Here is a 23835-nt window from a genome sequence, read left to right on the forward strand (position 1 = left end):
TTAGGTTTTCTATTTTATAAATGTTAGGTGTAAGTAAAATGTCAAGCATTTGTTAAGCTATCCTTAAATTTAAGTATTTTCAATAATATCAAATATTATCAATTAAAGCCTAAACATCACTCAAAAGCACCAGACAAATCTTGTTCTTAAGGAAAGGGAGACAAAGCTTGTTTTTTTTTTCCACTCTGGTTCTTAAATTAACTTGGTTCCAGAAATCAAACTGTTTTAAACCATTATAAATAATTAACCAAAAACAACGTTCTACATTTTTGAAGGTACACATTTTTTCCCCAAAGCATTAGCTTTAATTTCAGGAGAGTAGTCTTTAAAGAGAGAAGCCAAATGCATCTTTAAAAAGCTAAATATATGACTTCCTTTCTCTCATTAATATGTTCTTGGCATTGGAAAACACATCTTATTTAAATAACTTCTCACTAATGGCTTCCGCAAAACTCCCATCTACCTTCTTTCTGTATGTCTCTGTCAATTCAGTGGTTATTTACTGTATGAGTCAGTTTTTATTTACAAAGCTAGAAAATTTTTAATGCGAGAAATATGTTACCTTTGAGAATTTATGTTTTGGATTGTGCTCTTGACTTTTCTTATAGGATCGCCTTACTTTTCCATTTTAAGGAAAAAGCCTTTTAAAAATTGGTAAAGTATTATTTTGAGATAAAATGAATAATTGCTATAATCTAATGTTCCAGACTTTACAGTCTAGTGACTATAAAACAAGAGCATGCTTTCTTTTAATTCCCCAATGATTGTAGCTTGAGCACCTACCAAACTAATCACTGGAATTCAGACTTATTTACCTCTGAGAGTTTTCCCAGGTCCTGCCTCACATCTGCTCGGGAGCAGGTGGCCTCCTCATCACACTGCTGCCTTTGCTGTTGGTCCTGCTCGAGAGACCACTAAACATATGAGCTCTCCTGTCCTCCGAGAATGACCGCTACCACCACTGCCTTTCTGATCCCATACAAGCCTGATGCCTGCTCTCCTCCCCTGAAATAGGACGTCCCCCTAACTCCCCGCAGTACAGTTGAGACCGGGTTAAAATGATAACTAGACTGTATTAAAGGTTTTGGCATCGTGGAAGGAAAGTGCAACGAAGATAGTAACTCACTATTGCTCTGAGAGCAGACAGGACCTCAGATCTCTTACTGGTCCGGCTTCAGGCAGGCGGACAGCTCACCAGGAACGTCCCAGCATACCCATGACTTGGCCCTGTCCACATTCCGAGGCCTAAAGTGAAGGTGCTCACCGCACTCTAAGGCCCCAAATCCTCATTTCTGGCATCATGTTGGAACTCATCCAGGATGACGGACACTGGGAAGATACGCTCTCTTCAAGGAGAATTTCCACACCTAGCCACAAAGCTGTGATCTCACGTCGGGAACCTGAAAACCTAAAGGATTTTCCGCCTTTAGCGATGCCTTATTTGAATACAATCATCCAAGTGGGCACGGGTTGGCCTTAACCAGTCCAGCTTTTTAGTAGCATGAAGTGGAATTAGAATTGGGCCAATAAGACCTCTTAACCTCATCCTATCCTTGGTTTACATTTCAGATACTCAGGACAGACAAATCTGCATATACGCTGCTGTTGAGACTTACAGTTTGGCTCAAATCCAGTTCGTCAAAAGAAACATCTTCTAAAAAATACCCATAAAAGCTCGTCTAAAAGAATTCCCCAGTTTACACCATTAAATGTTAATTTCCCATTCTGAAACACTGACTTTGGAGTTCTTTCATTGAGTTCAGGGTCTTCTTCCAAACAATGAGTTGGTACTCCTCTGTTTTTCCCTAAGAACAAAGTAACAGGCTTCCTCGAGAACCCCACCCAAGATGCAGGCCTGTTTTGTAACTCGGAAAGTAGCACGTGAGGGGTCTTAACAGGGATTGTCAACAGCAGAGACAGCAGTGTGAAGAGAAGGCCACCACGTTTTTAAAAATCTCAAGTTTTGGAATCCAGAGTACCCTATAAAATAACTACTCTAAAATTCAACAGCTGCCTCAGAACAACAATTTTTTATTCTCACGAGTTTCCGTTGGGCAAGGCTGACTCCAGAGTCCGGGCTCTGAGCTACAGGCTGCATGGTGGGTGCAGGCCTGCTCGAGCTCCCTCAAGTGGGAGCCTCGGCTAGAGAGGCTACTGAGGCACGTTCTCCTCACGGCAGATCCCCAGAGTTCAAAGGGCCACTCGAGTGCATGAGCACATTCAAGCTCACGCTTGAGTCACGGGTCAAAGGAAGAGAGATGGCCAAGCCCAGTGTTAAGGGATGTGGAAGCTCACTTAGCCCTCCTCTCCACGAAGTTGTGGTAAGGGTGTGGATGCATATTCTAAACAGAGGAATAATAATTTTGTCCAGTAATTCAATCTCCTTTCCTGGACCACCACAGACTTTACCTAGCAACTCTCTGTGTCTAGCCTTGCTCCACATCCTCAGTATTTATAAGTGATTTGGTCATTCCTCTGCTTAAGTCGATAGCTCCATTTTAGGAAAAATATAAGCATTTTAGTAAAAACAATGAGTTCATCCTGGTTAGTTGCACAGCACGGTTCATTTCTATTATTTGTGCTGTCTCTCTTCCTCTCTCTCTCTCTCTCCCCACTGCTGACCTTCTAAAGCTAGGGTCCTCTGTACCTGTTATTTCTCTGAACATCTAAACTTTTTCAAGGCTTGTAGTTTTGTGCATGCTATTTCTTCTTACAGAAATTTATTTTATTTATTCTACAAAAATGTATTAAATGCCAGTGCTGTACCACGTGCCCAGAAAGATAAGAGACACAGTGGGGAACAAAATACAATTTGTCCGTCCCTCAGAGAGTTTACAGGAGAGGGAGGGAATGCACCTACCCCCCCTTCTTTGCCACAGTGAGCATGCAGCATTTTTAGGGGGAAGTTTTGATCCCCTATGCCTTCCTCTGCTTTTCCCAGGGGGGGTTAAATTTTTCCTTTTTAATGGCCTCATACTACATCGCATGAGTGCAGTTAAGTAGTATTTTGAGATACAATTAATGCTTTTCTTCTTTCTGTAGTCACTCTCTTTCCTTCTTCCCTATTCTTTGCCCAGGACAGGTTTTGGACAGGAAACCCCTCTCAGCCTGCAAAAAACCCCACATAAAGCTATTGAGGACATTTTAATGACTGTAGGAAAAATAACAAGATAAAATGGTGTGCCACTGGAGGCGGAGAATCCAGCAGAAAGCAGTGGCCTTGTCTCCCAGATGAAAAGGAATTCGCCCGCCTGGGAAAGGGAGGAAGAGAAAGATATCTGTGGGTCCGGAGCAGGGAGGACATCTGTACTCTTTCTGGTAGTGCCCTGAGCATAATGGTGTCAGTACTAAGAATAACAACAATGATAGCACTGGGAATAACAGCAGCTAACTGTTACCGAACACTTACTGTGGGCCAGGCATTGCCACTTTACTTTGAGTTACCTCGTTTTGCCCTCACAACTCCGTGAGGTATGTAATATGCACAGCCTTACTTTATAGGTGGAAATCTGAAGGTCAGGAAATTGAAAAAAAAATGCCTGAGGTCGCGAGATACGGCGTGCCCAGGACATGAACCTAAGTGATGTCAAAGTTGGCCTTCTTAAACGATTTGTGATTCTGCCTCCCTGCAGTGAAGCCACCAAGCCAGTTGCCTGAAGAACGTAGGCAGAGAAAGCTATCTGAAGCCCTGTAAAAGTGTCTTGTCTTTCTTGCAGGACACGGAGCTTGGCAAGCACCCCTGAGCCCAAGGAGTCCTACAGACCAGGCAGCCAACGAACCAGAGGCAGGCGATCCACCCTCTTCCTCCCCTATTCCAACGACCCAGATAAGCGGACTGCATAGAAAGAACTAAGAATTACCAACATCCAATTTTCTACTAGCTTGAAAGATGAGGGCCTGGTGTAAAAAATAATTAAGCCTAATTAGAGAAAATAACAAATATATTTCTTGCACATATAAATTTGTAAAATGAGATTTATACCCATTACATAGATTATCTCTATGCTCTCTTTATCACTTTGCAGTACAATTAGAGCGTTTCCTGTAGATTACGAACAATGAGAAGTTAGGAAATTTCTTTGACTTTGTTACGGATATGCAGTAGAGTGCCAGGCTAACGTTGGTCGAGGGATCATTGAAATATCCTTAATAAGATTTCTCTATTACTCTATTTTTGCCCCCACTAAGTTCTGCTCACTTAAAATGTTGAAATTTTAATTGTGAATATAAAATACATTAATACAAATAGCTTAATAGCTTAGACCTCAAATGATCTTGCTCTTATAAGTGTATTTCCTTTTTTTTTAACCCTTTCTTTATTCTTTTTTAAAAAATATTTTATTTATTTATTTGAGAGAGAGAGAGAGAAAGCACAAGCAGGGGGAGTGACAGAAGGAGAGGGAGAAGCTGACTCCCCTCTGAGCAGAGAGCCTGACATGGGGCTCAATCCCAGGACCCTGGGATCATGACCTGAGCTGAAGGCAGACGCTTAACCAATTGAGCCACCCAGGCACCCCACACCTTTCTTTATTCTTAAGATAATTTTTTGAGGATATATCAGAGAATGTAACATGCAAATGTTTCAGACAAAATGTTCGTTCCCCACAGTATGTACTTTCTAAGGGCAAAGGGAACTTACACACTGTAATGACAGTAGCTGCAGAATTCATCAAGAAAACAATGTTGCTGAAGAGGAAGAGGAAGTGCATTCTCCATGGAGGAATGATGCCAGAGAGAAGTGTGACAAGTGACTCAGCACAAGGTCTTAATACTATTGTCAAGGGCCGGAGAGCCGCGCACTGTCACCTGAGAGGAAAGCCAGCCAAGGAATCAAGGCTGCTCCTCGGACTGAAGCAAGTTCATGTCAATCAGAACTAACGCTGGCATGTGTGGCGATACTAGCTGCCCATCTTAGTCACTTCCTTCCTGTTCCTCCACCTCTTGCAGGTCCTGTGAACTCCCCAACTCTGCAGTTCCGCTGACCTCAAGGAGAGTTTTTTTTCTAAGTATCAATGTTGACAGCTTTAATTTGAATTCGTGGAGAAAAAGTATGTCAGTAACACCACAGTATGTGCATATGCTTTCAAGTCTGAACTAAAACTGTAAGACACTTGAGGAAAAGACTAGGTTCTTATGCTCCTTCCTTCATTCACTCACAGACCGTCCAGTCACGAACTGTTGTTCACTACGTGTTGGACTCCGGTTGCTGGGACTCACACATTTGCTGGGGAGACGGAGATGTGAAGAACTTCTCTGCGTGATACCCTGGGCACCGGAAAATAGGCATTTTCCAGATCCAGGGGAGCATGGGAGGGGGAAGGCAGTCTAGAAAACAGAGGAAGATTTAGAGACTTTTGAGCTGAATCCTGAAGGATGATGAGCAGTTCGCCAAGTGGCTCAGAGAGGAGAAGGCACCCAGGAAAAAAGAACATGTTTGAAGGCCCAGCATCATGCACGAGCACTGTGTAACTTCACATGTCAGAGTGGGGTGTGAAAGAGAAGAGGGGAGTTAAGGTAGGGAAGAAAGCAAGGCTGTGACTCGCTGTGGGTGCTGTACTGCCCAATTTACAGATTGTGACAGATTTGACTAATAGAGTTAGTTTTTAATGGCAACTAGGTATTCTGTTGGCCAGGTGGGGACTGACGTGAATGTGCTATTTCTCTGTGCTGATGGCAAATGACACTAGTGATTGGGCAGGAACAGCTGAATGCAGCAGGGACAAAACCACGTAGGGTGCAGAGCTGGCCAGTGTCTACTACATAGATCAGCACACGATGGGTGCCTGCGAATGAATGTTCTCGACTTACTGGGGATTGGTACGTGCGCATACAATGATATTCGGTTCTATAATTGGTATAAAGAAAAGTGGGCTGGGGTGGAGTATAAACCTTGGAGCTCACTCAGGTACTAGAAATTCTTAATTACGCCTCTGCTCACAATTACACACACAGAGTTGCCCTTCAGGTTCCTCTGAGACATGAGTAATAGCTATAATATGTGAATGTATCTCCAACCCAGCCCTTCCTCAGTAAATGGGGGAGTACTTTAGCTCAAGAGAAAAAGAGAAGCATTAGAAGAACTGGTGTGAGAGATAAAATCCTTGAGAAAAAGGCCTTGTTGGTTTTTCTCAAAGGTTTAATCTTTTCCCCCCCTCAAAATTAGTCAGCGTGGCAGAGTGGTTAAGAGCAAGTTTTGGAGGTAGATCACTCTAGGGCTTACTCTGACTCTATCAATTAACAGCTGTGGGACCTGTGACAAGTCAGGTGACATCTCTTAACCTGATTTCTCAGCTGTAAATGGGGCATCATACCTAACGTCGAGAGTAGTAAGAATCAAACAAGGTAATCTGGAAAGTCCTTAGCACAATGCCCATTGCCATCATCACAAACTAAATTGGTCTTTGTCAGAGTTTTCCTATAAAGGATCTCTCTGGATCTGAAACACATTGGTCATGGCCTTTTCTTTTAAAATAAACTTTTCTTGCCTATTCCCAAATGCGAGATGTCCTGTTCATGTCATATGTCACGTCATAAACCTCTGTCTCTCCTCGCTCTTCTAGTGCTGCTGTGAGGAGCCACAAGGCCCTATTCCCCTCACCCTCACCCCTACCCTCCTTTTTCTTAAGTAAACTCTACCCTCAACCTGGGGCTTGAACTCACAACCTCAAGATCAAGACTTGCGTGCTCTACTGACTGAGCCAGTCAGGCCCCCTCCCTCGTCTCTTTTCTACACAGCACCTCCTGTTCCGCTTTTTGTTTCCAGTTTGACACCTTCATGCCTGTCTGCAGGCAGCTTTGGTTCTTCAGCAATCATGTCAAGCAGTGTTTTTTGAGCTGTGGACTGACACACCAACAATTAATATGACTATGTTTTTCGTCAGCTCGTAAGAACTTGCTCACGGTTGAAGAAAATCTGAGATCTTCTCTCACTCTCAGTTCACTCCTTAGTCATGAAAACTGGAAAGCTAAAAAACTGAAAGTCACTAGATACAGGATAACAACTCATTTAAAGAATCATTATGCAGCCAAATATTATTTCTTACATATAAAACGTGACATTAGAAGTGACAATGTTGGAAAATACTGGGCTAGTTATATCTCAGTGAAGATTATTTGCATTCAAACTTGAAATCAGGAAGGCTTTTCCAAATAACCAAGAAAAAGCTACCACCTGCAAGAGATAAGTTTTGCATAATGATAATTCAGCACATAGAAGATGGGATTTTGCATGAAAACTGTAGGTTAAAAGATCATGTGTGCTCAGGTATCACTTTGGTTTCCTATTAACTTACTGTGTTTTAGTTCTCCCGTCTAAAATGACATCAACAAGCCCTTACTCTCCTTTGTTTATACATCAATTTACGTATCTATGTCTCGTAGATGTGAGAACATTCTGTGTTCCTTGGAGGAAAGCTACTATTTAAATTCAAGGTATTATTCTTGGAAATGGGAAGAGCAGGAATATGCACGCTGACCTTCTGTGAGCCTCAGCAGGTGGCTTTGGGGATTCCTGTACGTTTCATTCTCAAGCCATAAAGCTGACAGGGGGGCCTCAGTTGCATAGTGGCGGTGGAAAGGGTTATGTTATTATTTGGGGATGGCATGGGCGATGTAATAGGTAACGTGCTGTAGATAAAGACCTAGAAGAGCATCTTAGACTCTTATCGCCATCCTTGAGGGTCTCGATGTTATTCATAACAGAACTACCAGAGTGCAGAATCTGAGGCGTTTTCTACAGCAATTAAAAATAGAAAAGAGTGTCCAATGTGTATGTGGGCAGAATGAATAGTAAGAACTGGCAGGGCCTGTCCCACCCTTCCTTCCTTTGAAATCTGATCTATAGTATCTTTTCTATTGTTTTCAGGCACAAATCTAAATTCTTTGTATCTAATAGTATCTTAATATTCTGGACTTTGGGTTCCGAAAAGCAGTTATTTGGTTTTCCTTTTCTCATGACTCAGTTGAGCAAATCTCCCAACCGGTGTAAATATCTTTAGCTTTGTGTTGAAATCTTTGTTTTGCTTTGCATGCCCAATATTATCTTGTAGCAGGTGCAGATTCTGTGTGTTCTGAGTTCTTAACGAACATAAATCCCCAGTGGAGATATTTTCATTCCTTGCATGCCATTGTTCTGATAATGATGCTTATAAAACACAGGGAGATCTTTTTCTAGATTCCATGGCTAAGCATATGTTTCAAGAAAGGCCAATGTTCATCAGGAAATGTGGAACTGCCTACGAGTTTTTATAGATATATGTGTATGTCTCTGAGTAAGTTTGCTAGAGATAAAAGCCATTTTATTTATTGCAATCCTTTGCCTTCAGTGCAGTTCACACAAAGTGCCTCACACTGTGAAATCGTTATATATGACCTTTTCTTTGCTCCTGGAGTCATTTAGTTAAAACATAATTTAAAATGATAATTACTGGAAATGGGCATGATTAGAGAAGTGTTCCAGGGCAACTTCACAAATAAATACAGAACATTTATAAGCACGCTTTTTAAACCAGTTTCCTAGATGCTACTTAAGAGATATCTGGGTGAGGGAAACACGAAACTGGTATTGTCTACCGTTCATCTAACGTGCATTATAATTTTCCAGAAGCAAACATCTGTTTGGAAATAACAGAATGGTGCACTGATGTTTCTCTCTCTCTCTGTAGTTGACAGAAGGAATGACTTGGGGGTGGAATCTTTGGGGTCAGTGATTGTCATGTTAATAAGGTTACCTTTAGGATGCCTTGCAACCTGTTAGACAACAGTGACGGATTCTGTCTTTACAACCTTCTCTTAAACGTTTAGAAAGTTGTGTGCCTGGGGCACCTGGGTGGCTCAGTCAAGGTTAAGCATCTGCCTTTGGCTCAGGTTATGATCCCAGGGTCCTGGGATCAAGTCCTGCACCCGGATCCCCGCTCAGCCTTCTTCTCCCTCTCTCTGTTGCTCCCCCTGCTTGTGCTCTCTCTGTCAAATAAATAAATAAATAAATAAATAAATAAATAAACAAACAAACAAATAAAATCTTAAAAAAAAAAAAGAAAGTTGCATGTCCATTCTAAAATAAATATGATGATACGAGTGATTCAAGAAAGCTTTGTTAGAAGAGTCTTTCTGCCTCTTTGTTTAGGTCAAAGTAAATAAGAAATAATGCTTTTCACAGATACTTTGCTGTGGAATTATTGTCTTTCCCTGGACTCATGTGCGAATTTAAAATGCGATGTGTAAATTAGAGGGATAAATCTGACATAAGTTTATTTTTTTTCTTTATAATCAGTATAGCATTAATATGGAAGTATTTGCTTTCTCCACACAAAGATTCGGAAAACAACATAATAAAATTAGGACAGCAGCAACAGGAATTTCTAAAATATGTTTTTAGAAGCAGGACATGAAGGTGTCCTTTAAGACTTCTTAGGCTGCCTGTAAGTCAGTGTTAGTCAGTGCTCCCATGGACCCAGATTCTCTAGTTAGCGGTATTACTGACACATCCCAGCATCTGTGGTCTGCCTGGGCTCACTGGCAGCAGAGCTGAGGCCACCGAATAAGTCATGGCTATCGTGGCCTTTGCAAATACTGCCAGCCTTGAATTTAAACAAGAGTTGAATAAAAAGTTGTCCATTTCATTAAGTAGAGAGGTAGCTATTTCCAGGCATGAAAACATGCCGCAAAGGAAGACAATCTAGGCATTTCCTCCTTCCATTAGCTCTACAACCCTCGATCTCAAAAAAAGTGCTACAGATACTCCTCTGAGTAGTAGATGAAGGGATAGGATGAGCTCTGTAATTCTTTTGGTTTTTATGTTTGTCACTAGTTTTTCAGGCCAGCTGGCTAAGCAGGGACTATTTCTAGCCTAAAGGAAGCTCGAAGGAAGACCTTGTGATTTAGTTGCTAAGTAAGTATTTCTGCAGATGCTGTTATCTTTAGGTAATGATGTCCTACTTTGCAAATGAAACTATGCATTTATTTTGGAGGAATAGATTTCAGAAATCTCGAGCTTTCTAATCTGGGATTCTGCTATTAACTACTGGTGTGCCTAAAGACACCGACTCATCTGTAAAGCACTGGCCTGGATAGCGTGCGAATTTCTCTTTGGCTTTATGACTTGTGGTTGAGTGCCCACCAGGACTGAAAATATTCTTGTTTCCCAGCCGGAATGGAAAATAAGCTGCCTGGTCTGGCTGGTGTAGGACAGCATTCCCAACACTGACGAGGAGCAGATGTGGCGACCTTTCGAACGGAACAGAAAGCTGCTCACTGTACCGTGGATAACGTGGTCCCTTCCCACATGTGCTTCCTGCTTCTGAGAAGTCCTTGCCTGTGAAAGGATATAATAAACTCTTTGCTGTGTCACCACTGGTTACAAGACTTTAAATAACTCAGATTAGTTTGGGTTAAGCAGGATTGAAAATATTATTTTTCTTGCCTGTGGGAGCAAATCATGAAAGATTTATTTTTAATCGCTCACTTGCCCTCTTTGCGGAAACTCAGTTTTGTGTACTTGTTCCTCTCCTTCTTCTTTCCTTTGGAAATCCTATTTCCCACCCTGTATCAAAGTGAAATAGTTTGCAGATTGAGTTGTTTAATGCGGACAAATAGACTCCTTTGGCTCTTGATTGTTTCGTGAGGAGAACTGACCACCCTGGCCTTCCTGGGCACACTGGGGGAGACATAAGCATGACTGGGGAGTCCAGAGTTATTTTAAAATACTAATCCCGTTGTTGGCTGTTCATAGTAAACTGGGAAAATCGTTCAACTCTCAGAGCCTTATTTTTTAAATATTTCTAAGGTAACTTACACAGAGCATACAAATAATCTAATACACGATTTGACTCAGAGTAGGAATGCAATAAATACGACGTTCTAGTCCCACACCCTCACCTAGCTCTTTTTGTTGTTCTGTTCGCTGTTGTTGTCATAGTCTAGCAACGGGGTAATTGCTGATTTTCATGACTGTAATAAAATGCTATGAAGAGATAGACTTCTAAGCATCTCGGCATTCTCATCAGAGGCTACACTCCCTGCCTGTCCCTGCCTCTGACCCCCGCCCCACCATGCTAGCAAAATGTGAAACAAATAGCTACTTTGTTGCACAGTTTTCTTACAAAGAGAGAGCGAGGACTACAAAGTAGTTAAATTTGAGGCTGCAGACAGGAAATGAATAGGTGGGAGTAAGACCTGAAATTCTTGCTTTCCATGGTGCTATGATAAGCAATAGTAGATCATGTTCTCTGCTCAGAATGTCTTATCACCTATTTCGTGTAAATATCCAGAGAGATGGTTTGACATTTTGTTAATTAAAAAAAACCTCACAAATTTTAGGCTGCTATAATTTTTTAGTGCACAGTATGCTATGCTCCAACACAAATTTAAAAAAAAGCAACAGTTAAACAGACCCCCAAATCTATTAAAACCTAACCCCTGACACCAGCCCTTCTCAATCTTAAATTCCAAAGTGAAGTTTCATTTAATGTTAGTATCAGCTGCTTTAGCACAATATAGACACATTCTCTGACTAGTGATCATTTTTGATCTTTACAAATCTTGATTTTTAAAAAGTGTGCTTCTTTATAATTTTGGATGTAAAGTCATGTGAACAACAACTACAAAAACCCCTCCAGTTAGCTTCCCACTGCTGAATACATAATATTTCAATTTCCTAACAAGTAAACATAAAGTAGACAATGAACTTGACCAGTATTTTGATAAACATTGTTGAATATAATGAAATAGCTTCATAATTTCTTTCTTTTCTGTTGCTACTAGGCCTTTCTAGTAAATAAACCACATTAGTCAGTATTAAGAAGACATTCTCTCATTCATTAACTGGAAATGGTATATTGAACTTAGGTGATTAAATTTTAAAAAACTGTTTTGCTAAAAATTTCTTAATTTATGTAATGTTCTTCATATGATATTCATTCTTAATTTTTTACTTAATGATATGGAAATGAAAATACCTTTTGAGATCTTTACTCCAGTCCATATCTGTTATGGGTTCAGTTGTGTCCTCTGAAATTCCTATGTTGAAATCCTAACTCAATACATCAGAATGTGACTGTATTTGGAGACAGGATCTACAAGACATACTTAAGGTGAAATTAGGCCATTAAAGTAGGCCCTAATATAACTGGTACTCTTACAAGAACAGATTAGGTCAGAGACATAACAGAAGAAAGAATGCGAAGACCCCAGGAAAAAACTGCCATCTACAAGCCAAAGAGAGAGGCCTCGGAGGAAATCAACCAGCTGACACCTTGCTCTTGAACTTTTAGCCTCCAAAATCGTGAGAACTAAATTTCTGTTGTTTAAACCACTCAGTCTGTGGTACTGAGTCTGTGGTCATGGCAGCCCTAGCAAACTCTACAACATCTTAAATTTGGTAATAATATTGTCTAATAGAGCAAGGATTTCCCACATGAATCTTTTCTTCTGCCAAAATTCCTCTTAATTCTTTTTTTTAAATACCAACAAAGTATGACTGACACAATTTCTGTGCTTAAGTATATTAAAAAAAAATTCTCTTACAAATATTCTGTAATTCAGACTTGAAACAAATCAAATTAACTTTTTCCCTCAGTTTTAATGAGTAAATGAGATCTTACGGAATAATCCATCACTGAGATAATTTTTACAAAATTGGCTTTAGGACCACATCTTCCAAATTTAATCAATTCTTAAGTCTTACTGCTTTTGCTACTTTTCTCATAAAATACAGATTTTTTTTTACCTTATTTTCCCTTCCAATTTTCATTACCTTAACACAAACACTAATGTCTCTTCTGTGCTCATATAGTAAGTTCCCAAATGTGCTCACCTACTTTCTCTACCTCCAAAATATTTGTTACCTAGACTCCAGAGTTACAATTATGACCAAAAATTTTTCATGAAAATTGCTTCAATAGTTTCCCATTATCTATAGAATAAAATCCAAACTCCCTTCACAATGCAAAAGCACATGCTTCATGATGTAGGCCCTGCAAACTGGGTCTGCTTTGGGTCCATTGCCAACCTCCCAAGCTCAACCTTTGTTTTACTCACTAATACTTATTACCTACAGCTACTACAATGTGTTAGGCTTTTTCAAAATATCTCTATATCTTTGCATATGTTATTTTTACTACCTGTAATGTTTCCCCCATATTCTCTGACCAACTTTTCATCCTCCAAGTCTTAGCTCAAATAATATCTTATCTCTTGGTGAATTTGAAGGGGCCTCCTGTGCTCCCATGACATACTGTTTACAGCGCCATGTCCCCCTCCACACTAGATCAATGTATTTCCATATTTGTCTACTCGGTTTCTAGTACCGTGCCTTCATGGTGAAGTTACCCAATAACTATTAAGTGAATAAAACAATGAAGTGGGTTACGGCATCACAAAATTGCTCTAAAGTGTTCTAGAAGACCTTGCATTTACCACAAAGTCTTTATGGAAATGACCATAAAGAAGATCATCCTAACAGGGTCAATTTTCTCTACGGGAATGATGTAATTAGGGGTTGTATTACATAAGAAAGAATAATACCAAGCAGGGACACCTGGGTGGCTCAGTTGGTTAAGTGTCTGCCTTTGGCTCAGGTCATGATCCCAGAATCCTGGAATCGAGCCCTGCGTAGGGCTACCTGCTCAGCGGGGATTCTGTTTCTCCCTCTGCCCCTCCCCCATGCTTGTGCGTGCACTTGCGCTCTCTTTCAAAGAAATAAACAAAATTAAAAAAAAAAAAAAAGAAAGAAAAATACCAAGCAAATTGTAGTTTTGACCACGTGGGCAAAGCAGAGACATGACAATTATAAATGGATATAATTAATATATTATGCTCTAAGTTCTATAAGACATATATACATGTTCCAGATATATACGTAATTTAATGTAATGTGAAGTAAATATAACTACTGAATAATAAATTTGTTATTTATTAATTCTGCTGAATCTTCTAAAATGGTTTTATGTCTTCCTTGAAAACATATAACAGCAGTATCATTAAAATAAAATTCTGCAATTATGTACTTGAGGTAAACTTGAAAGCATTATCAAGCATTAAAAGACATTTAATGGCATATGTCATTCTTTTTTCCTTGTAATAATTTATTTTGGAATTAGTGTGGAGTGGGCCTAGATCTCTTTGAGAAGTTTCTGAATTCACGCACAGCTGGTGGGATGTAAGTTAGAAAACATATCTGAAAGCAATTTAGCTTTATGTTTTGAGATTTTTCAAATTGTTCATAGTGCTCGAACTGGAATTTGCAATTCTGGAAGCTAATCTAAAACAAGTCAGACATTTACAAAGGCTTCCTGGAAAAATGTGCTTATCACAACACTATCTGACATTCAAAAACTTAAAAAAAAATCAGTAAAAGATTGGTTTAAAAAACATGGTACCTCTGTTCGCTGGAATATTGTACTGTCATTAAAATGTACAAAAGTATAATAAGACATTAGTATTACAATAGTGAAAAGCAGGTTACCAACCGATGTTTACAATAAGATTGCAATTATACTAAAAAATGCTGGAAGGACAATGAAGCTGAAAGTTAGTAAAAGGAAGGAAATAAGAAAGATCAGAGCTGAAATAAATGGCATAGAAACGAAAAGGAAAATAGAAAAGATCAATGAAACTAAGAGCCATTTTTTAAAAAAATATAAACAAAACTGACAAACCTTTAGCTAGATTCACTAAGAAAAAAAGACAGAGGACTCAAAAGTAGAACTGAAAGAGGAGATATTATAACTTATAACACAGAAATATAAAGAATCATAAGAGACTACTATGAAAAATTATACACCAACAATTTGGACTACCTAGACAAATAGGTTAGTTCCTAAAAACACACAACCTACCAAAACTGAATTATGAATAGAAAATCTGAATAGACTGATAACTAGTAAGAGATTCAATCAGTAATCAGAAGCCTCCTAACAAACAAAAGTCTAGAACCAGGTGTTTCACTGGTGATTTCTACCAAACATTTAAAGAAAAATGGACACCAATTCTTCTCAAACTCTTCACAGAAAATAGAAGAGGAGAAGGAATCATTTCTAAATTCATTTTTTTTTTTTGAGGCAGGCATTGACCTGATACCAAAATCAGGCAAAAATGCCACAAGAAAGACTAGAAAATTACAGACCAATATTTCTGATGAACACAGTTGCAAAAATCCTCAACAAAATATTGGCAAACTGAATTTGACAATACATTAAAAAGATCAGACACCATGATCGAGTGGGACTTACTCCAGAGATGCAAGAATGGTTCAACATCTGTAAGCCAGCCAATGTGATTTACCACATTAACAAAATGAAGGATAAAAATCATATGATCATCTCCATGGATGTAGAAAAAGCATTTGACAAAATTCAACATCCCTTTATGATAAAAACTCTGAACAAAGTGGGAATACTCAAATATTCCTCAACATAATAAAGGTCATATATAATAAGCCCACAGCTAACATCACACTCAATGGTGAAAAGGTGAAAGCTTTTCCTCTAAGATCAAGAACAAGACAAGGATGGCCACTCTCACCACTTTTATTCTACAAAGTACTGAAGTCTTTGTCAAAGTAATAAGGCAAGAAATAAAAGGCGTGAAAACTGGAAAAGAAGAAGTAAACTATCACTACTTGTAAATGACATTATATATAGAAAATCCTAAACATTCCACCAAAAACTATTAGAACTAATAAAACAAAGTAAAGTTGTAGAATACAAAATCAATATACAAATATTTGTTTCTACAAACTAATAGCAACCTATTAAGAAATTAAGAAATTAAGAAAACAGACCCATTTACAATTGTATCAGAAAGGATAAAACATCTAAGAATAAGTTTAACCAAGGAGGTGAAAGACCTATATACTGAAAACTGTAAGACAATGATGAAAGAAATTGAAGATGACAAAAATAAGTAGAAAGGTATTCCATTCTCATGGATTGGAGGAATTAACTGTTAAAAACATCCATACTACCCAAAGTAATCTTAAGATTCAGTGCAATCGCTATTAAAATTCCAATGGCCTTTTTCATGGAAAAAAAGACTCCCAATAGCCCAAGCAATCTTAAGAAAGAAGAACAACGCCAGGGGCATCATGTTTCCTGACTTAAAACTGTGTTTTAAAGCTATAAGCAATTTAAATAACATGGTATTGTCATAAAAATAGACACGTGGATCAGTGGAACAAAGTAGGAGTCCAGAAATAAACCCATGCATTGTACAGTCAACTAATATGTGACAAAGGAACCAAGAATACATAATTGGAAAGGACAGTCTCTTTAATAAATGGTTTGGGATAACTAGACACCCACATGCAAAAGAATAAAGCTGGACCATTTTCTTATACCATATACAAAAATTAACTTAAAATGGATTGAACACCTGAACATAAGACCTAAAACCATAAAATTCCTAGAAGAAAACACAGCTTTTTTTACATTGGTCTTGGTGATGATTTTTTGGATTTTGACACCAAAAGCAAAGGCAACAAAAGCAAAAAAACCGAGTGGGACTATATCAAACTAAAAAGCTTCTGCATGGCAAAAGAAACCATCAACAAGGTGAAAAGGCAACCAACGAAGTGAGAGAGAATATTAGCAGATCATATATCTGATAAGGGGTTAATATTCAAAATATATAAAGAATTCATACAACTTAATAGCAAAAAACAAACAATCCACTAAAAAATGGATAGAAGATGTAAATGCGTATTTCTCCAAGGAAGACCTGCACATGGACAAGTACATGAGAAAGTGCTCAGCATTACTATCATCAGGTAAATGCGAATCAAAACCACACTGAGATACTACCTCATACATGTTAGAAGGGCTAGTATCCAAAAGACAAGCTATAGTGAGTGTTGGTGAGGATGTGGAGAAAAAGGGAAGCCTTGTACACTGTTGGTAGGAGTATAAACTGGTGCAGTCACTATGGAAAATAATACGGAGGTTTCTCAAAAAATTAAAAATAGAACTACCATATGATCCAGCAATTCCACTTCTAGATATTTATTCAAAGAAAACGAGAACACTAACTCAAAAAGGTATGTGCACCCCTTTGCTCACTGCAGCCTTATTTATAATAGCCAGCACATGGAAGCAACCTAAGTATCCATCAATGGATAAATGAATAAAGAAAATGTGGTACATATACACAATGGAATATCATTCAGCCATAAAAAGTGAAATCTTGCCATTTGTGAAAACATGGATGGACCTTAAAGGAAGTCTGCTAAGTGAAAGAGGTCAAACAGAGCAAGACAGATATGATCTCACATACATGTAGAATCCAAAAACAAAAAACTAAAGATATAGAGAAAAATCGGTGGTTCTCAGAGACAGGGGCGGGAGGGGTAGGCAAAATGCGTGAAGGTGGTCAAAAGGTACAAATGTCCAAGTATAAAATAAATAAGTTCCGGGGACGTAATATACATCATCGTGACTAAGGTTAATAATGCTGTATTGCATATTTGAAAATTGCTAAGAGAATAGATCTTAAAAGTTCTCCTCATAAGGAAAAGAATTTTTGTAACAGATCTTAAAAGTTCTCATCACAAGGAAAATATTTTTGTAACCATGTTGCTAGTTAACTAGACTTAATGTGGCAATCATTTCATGATATGCACAAATATCAAACCATTGTATTGTACAGCTGAAACTAATATGATGTTACATGTCAACTATATCTCAATTTAAAAAAACCCAAAAATATGCTGACAAAAACCTAGAAATTCTTCAAAATACTCAAGGTGACTATTACTGAATTGTGAATTTTTTAAAAATTTTCGTTTACCTTTTCCAAATTACATATACTATTTTTATAATTGGAGATTTATTAACTTCCAAAGTTATCCCATTCGTCTTAGCATTTTCTCAGAGTTCTAGAGGCATAACAAGTAGTTACTGTTGCCTATAGACATGTCTGTCCACTGAAAAATGATTTTTAGAAGATCTTCTAAAATGATTTTAGAAGATCATTATCTTCCCATTTCCTCAGTTTATTTCAAGTTAAAATAGCATTTACTCGTGTGGCTACCTCTTGGTTTTATGGAGAGTACTCTACTTCATGAAAACGACACTGGCCATTATCCTAAATAACCCTAAGTCATTAAGAAAAACTTTTAAAGTGCACCTTCAAAACATCTTGGCAACTTGCTAAAGTGGTACATGAAAAAAGGAAAAATTGGATATGGGCTGTAATGTCTATTTCCTGCACTAGCCTTTCTTCTAAGTCTGGTAATGCAAATGTAAAGGTCATGTTTCTCTCTCAGATAGCGATAACAGTTTTCCTCGAGTAGGTTGGTGACGCCATGTATGCCAACTGTCCATTCTGTCCTATGTCTCAAATTAACTGTTCATTCCTGATCTTCCTCTGGGTGGTTTTTATTTGTAAAGCACAAATATGTGCTTTTATTTTAATTCCTTGCTCTTGTTTTCATCTGTAGCTTCAAATGGCATAGTCCTTATTTCAGTCAGGAATATTTAACTATATCCTCTGGGAATAAATTCGTATTTGCTCTTCCAGCAGTCCCACCGAGGTTTTTTCAGTAAATGACTTACTAAAAATATCCCATTCTTTTCTGAATCATTTTGAATGATCATCTCTCAAGGAAGCCTCTTCTTTTAGTCTGGAACCTCGGACAGACAGATTGTCCCGTTTCCAGTCATTTTGAGCACCAAACGTAAAAAGCAAATAAATCCAACTCTTTATCATCTGAGGACCTTTTGGATTTATAGGAACAAAACGATGAAGAGAAATACTTTAATGCTTTCATGTTCCTTCCATTCCCCCCCTAAGTTTTAACTTTGGCCACTTGCTTTTCCAAACCTGCTGGAATGTCTTCATACTGCTGAAACAAAACCCCCAGGTCAACATAAACACTCTAGGGCTACTGGCTTTGTTACTGGTGATTGGAATTGAATATTTTCAAATTATCATTTTGGCCTGTGTATACCGCTTAAAGAGAGAAGATTTGGAACTGAAACAAGATGTCACTTAACATGCCCTCCTCGGATTGTACTGGATGTCCCACACCTGACAGGCTCAGCACGTTCCCACGGCTTTTTCTTTTGGTGTCACTGGCCTGTGAGTAACACCCATACAAGTGGAAAGATGAAAGTATGTACTATTTTGGGGTTCTCCAAAAATAAACAACCTGCAAAAATACAGTCTAAAAGCACAGTGTTTTGGGGATCTCTCCCACCACCACCGCCGCCGCCACCAGCCCCGTCACCCGCACTGCAACCGTGGTGCCTTGTGCCGTTGTCCACTCTCTGCTGGAGAGAGCCGTGGGGCCATGCCCGTGCTGCCCACAGGCCGGGGCCAGAGCTGGAAGGAGGAGGTGGTGACCGTGGAGACCTGGCCGCAGGGCTCACTCAAGACCTCCTGTCTGTATGGGCAGCTTCTCAAGTTCTGGGACAGAGACCTTACTCTGTACCATTCCAATGCCATCCTGCGACACCTGGGCCGCTCCCTTGGGCCGTTCCGGAGGGACCGTTGGGAGGCGGCCCTAGTGGCCGCAGTGAGTGATGGTGTGGAGAACCTCTGCGTCAAATACATCATCCTCATCTACACCAACTACGAGGCAGGCAAGGAAGAGTATGTGAAGGCACTACCAGGGCACCTGAAGCCTTTTGAGACCCTGCTGTCCCAGAACCAGAGGGGCCAGGCCTTCATCACCGGCAACACGATCTCCTCTGCAGACTGCAACCTGCTGGACTTGCCGCTGATTCACCAGGTCCTGCAAACCCCCCGCCCCCGGCTCTTTGGATTCCTTCCCCTTGTTCTCTGCCTACTTGGTGCTCCTCAGGTTCTGGCCCAGGCTCAAGGCCTTCCTGGCCTTCCCCAAGGCTGTGGACCTCGCATCAATACCAACCAGAATCAGTGAGAGCTTGTGGCACCCCCTGCAAGAGGTGGGGGCTGCCTGCGTGCCTTTCCCCAGGACCAATAAAATTTCCAAGAGAGAGAAAAAAAGATGAAAATAAAAAAATAGAAGCATAGAGTTTTTCTCAAAGAAAAATTGCTACCTAACCATTTCCCCAGATACCAGTGTGACACACATGAACTGACTGATGGAGCAGATGGCCTTGCTGGGACCAAGAGTTTAAACATTTTAAAGGAAATTCTAGTGGCAGAAAAGAGAGATGTTAACTGGCATATGTGCCATTGGAAAATTTCCTAGGTATTTTGTTTTACAGAAAAATTTGTTTGCAGGAACTATTTCCTGAACTCAGAGACAACACATCACTAATGAATGACACACAAGGAATATAGTTTATTACTAAGGAGATTATTTGGAGATATTCTTAACAACTGGTCAGTGAGAATCAAATATAAACATATGATTCTTGAAATGCCAGAAGGATCATTTGAGCATTGACCATTTTACAGGTTCACATGAATGATGAGGAAGAGTATGGGAAAAATGCATTTAAATTCTTTGTATATGATCGTGGGGTGAGTACAGTAGAATATGTGGAAATATCAAAAACTTTTAGACAGAAAGCCACAGTTTTCTAATCTATGAAATACATATAATAATTCCTATCTTGGAACTACTTGTGGATTAAATGTAAAAATATATCTGTAAGTGGTTCATCATGGGAATGATACGCTGAAACTAGGATGAGACATTTAAAGATGGCTGAATATTGGGAAATTGCTTTCACCCCATTGGGGAACATACCCAAATTAAGGAGACAATTAAGGAGATTTTGGAAATGAGAACAGGGACATAGTCTTTTTGGCTACTGTGATGTGATATATTGCTTTGCTGTGAAGAATAGCCAATAGAAGGTTGCAGAGGTAGGAGAGAAAATAAGAATGAGGACAGTCAAATTGAATGAGTGGGATGAAGTGTTAAAGGTACTGAGAGAGATGAGGAAGCCACTCATGACTTGATGAAGAAGCAAATTGCCTGAACACCAGGTAATCACTATCTGATCTTGACTGAAGAAAAGGATGAATAACAAGCAAAGCTAATTATAGAAGGTGAACTCTTATGATAAGAATTTGCCGAAGCGCATAACGTACCTCCCTGCTTGAAAATATTCACTTGCTGTTCTCAGGATTCATATTTGATTCCTATCACTGGCCACATTTCTTAGCCCCTAGAATATACTAAATAAATGTTCTTAGGTAAAGAATGAATGAATGTCTTAGGTTGGGTTCCCCAGCAGAAGCAGACTCTCAAATAAGGATTCAAGGGCAAGAAGTTTATTTGGAAGGTGATCCCTAGAAGCCCCAGTAGATGAGTGAAGTAAGATTAAAAAAAAGGGGGGAAAGGATTCTGAAAAAGGATATGTTAATGAGCAAGTTACCACTGTGGGCCAATTGGGGCTCATTTCTACTGGCTTTCTCTGAGAGATGATGTGGAACTCCCATTCTTATTGGTCGAGGGCTGCTGCTGAGGGCATCCACTCTCTATTACCTTCCTTCTGAGCATGCTCGTATGGCAGAGAAAGCCCTTGGGCAGAGGTTCCAAGGTATTTGTAGAAAGACACTGTAGACTGTATAATGGTGATTACTGAGGGACAATGAACAGGGCCCAGGAAGTGTGTGCTCCAGTAAGGGAATGAGTAATGAATGACTTAGAGCTTCCTTCCCTTGGATCTGTAGGTTATTATAGTCTCCGAATGACCAAGAGTGAAATGCCAGGGCCTAAGTAACCATCAAACCATATTAAGGAACATTTTCTTTATCATCATAGTTAACTTCTTGGAGGAAACATATTTTATAGGAAAAGAGACACCAGTAGGGGAAAAGTCACTGATGAGGCATATGTAGAATGGGCGGTAAAGAGTCCTCGAAAATAAATTTGTGACAGCAATGTAGGAAGATTCTGACAATAGCTATCCTATATGATAGGATAAATGTAATTGCATCCTGGAGAAAGTGTGAAGCATGTAAACTTCGTCCCTCCCTCCTCACTCCCCCTCCCCTCCCCTCCCTCTCTCTTTTCCTTCTTTCCTTTGTTCCAAAATAGATATAAATATTCAATAGTTTTCCTCATCTTCCCGTAGGATTTAAGAATTCAGGCGATAGTAATACAAAATAGAATCCTCCAATTTACAGAAAATTTATGTTTGCTCCTTTTCTAATTAGGGTACTTAGAAAAGTTTCTAGGATTTTGAACATTTGACCCAATTCTGTACTAGTCTGACCTTAATAGGAGCCTGAGGCAAGCATAGAAGTCAGAGTTTGGCCCGATATACTCACCCAGAGGGATTAATTGTCAAATATATTTCGTTTACTAGATTGTCAATTTTTAGTGTCCACATCCACTCTTTTCCACAAAAGTTCAAGAGTAGTTATATTTAAACAGGACTACACCCTCAGGAGACGTCCCAATTTGTGTTATTAGCCCGTTCAGACTTCGAAGAATTAACAGTTCAGAACTGAGCATTTTATTGCTGCCTGCTTTTTCTTTGTCTCTGTTTGGTAATGTAAAATATGGACAATATCCTGTTATCAAGCTCAGACACCTAACGTTTTATTCACTGGCTATTCGAAAAAAGGTGGGATTTTAAAAATACCTGAATTATGTAGATAATTTTTTATTGTATTTTAATCAGGTATAGCCTTAGGAAAAGTGAAAATATTCCTACGTACTCCTTTGGATGTCACTTGCCTAGGGTGGTTCAAATTTTATGTTTTTCCCCTTTAGTTTTTCTTTTATTTTGATGATTAAAAATAAATATAGTATTTACTCTTTGTCAAAATAACACAATAGAATATTTCTCAATGATTTTTCCTTTTAACCACTTCATCCACTGAACTCTGAATTTAATATGTAATCACTACATTTTTCTGTAGATACTTCTCCATTTAAATGTCTAATTTAAATATTTTTCCATTTTATTCCATTAAATATTTTATATTTAAATATTTAACTTTAAATTTCTTCTATGAAAAAATGAAGTGATCATAATTGCTCACCTTGAATCTCAGATTGGTGAAAAATCATTGTTCTCAATCTTTTTATAGGTTTCTTATAATGACTATTATTAGCACATAAACCTTTGTAGTATCAGTGCCAAAGGGAGATAATACACTCACTAACAGTAGGTATAATTTATGGTATGTGCTTATAGAACATCTGAAAAAAGCAGCTATGGCTGTGTTCTTAAAAATCAGAACTCAGCCATAATATCATGAAGAAATATTCAATGTATAAGAATAATTATTAATACTTTGTGTTATTTTGTACTTCCTTAACTTTTAACTATTAGATCATTAAAAATAATTTTTGAGTGTTTGAAGATCATTGTTCCTTACAAAGAAACGTACAAGATAAAGAAACTACAGAAGAGTGTTTTGGTAGAGGATGTGGTTAGAAACTGTAAGAAAAAGATCTGTTAATGCTAAAACATCGCAAACCATTATCTTATCTCAATATTTTTTTGAAGTGAAATAAATCCTATGAGATCCTAACATCTGTATATACAAAATTCAATAAAACAAACTGAGTATGCTCATATAGAAATATTGGATAGGGAGATGTTTTGTGATAATTACCTTTTTTTAAAGTTCAGAACATTTTAGGGAGCCATTAAAATAAATTTCCATTCTTAATGAAAAGTTGTCCCATTACCCAGTTTGGATCATTTTGAAATTGGAGCCGTAATTGAATGTGGATAATATTTTTTGAATTTTCCATCCTTTATATTTTACAAGTATTTTTTGATAAACAAATACATGTGCCTGATCAAAAATTTAAACTATTCCAAGAAGTTAGTATGATGAAATTAACTTTCTGTCCCCTGTCTCCTTGTCCCATCACTTCCTCCCAGAGGCAACTGATATTACTTTCTGTGTCTTCCAGTAATATCTATACTTTCAAAATAATAT

The 23835-nt window shown here is 38.6% G+C and overlaps 1 protein-coding gene across 1 annotated transcript; it reads left to right on the forward strand.

Annotated features, from left to right (window-relative positions):
• Window positions 1-1300: 1300 nt before the first annotated feature.
• Window positions 1301-19964, forward strand: LOC103672175 (glutathione S-transferase P-like). The gene is given in 4 exon segments (XM_008700852.2): window positions 1301-1469; window positions 3633-3690; window positions 19156-19729; window positions 19731-19964. Coding segments are annotated over 4 exon segments (1035 nt in total).
• Window positions 19965-23835: the final 3871 nt, after the last annotated feature.

The sequence above is a fragment of the Ursus maritimus genome, unplaced genomic scaffold (genome assembly GCF_017311325.1).
Source record: "Ursus maritimus isolate PB19 unplaced genomic scaffold, ASM1731132v1 scaffold_5, whole genome shotgun sequence".
In the NCBI taxonomy this organism is placed as follows: Eukaryota; Metazoa; Chordata; class Mammalia; order Carnivora; family Ursidae; genus Ursus; species Ursus maritimus.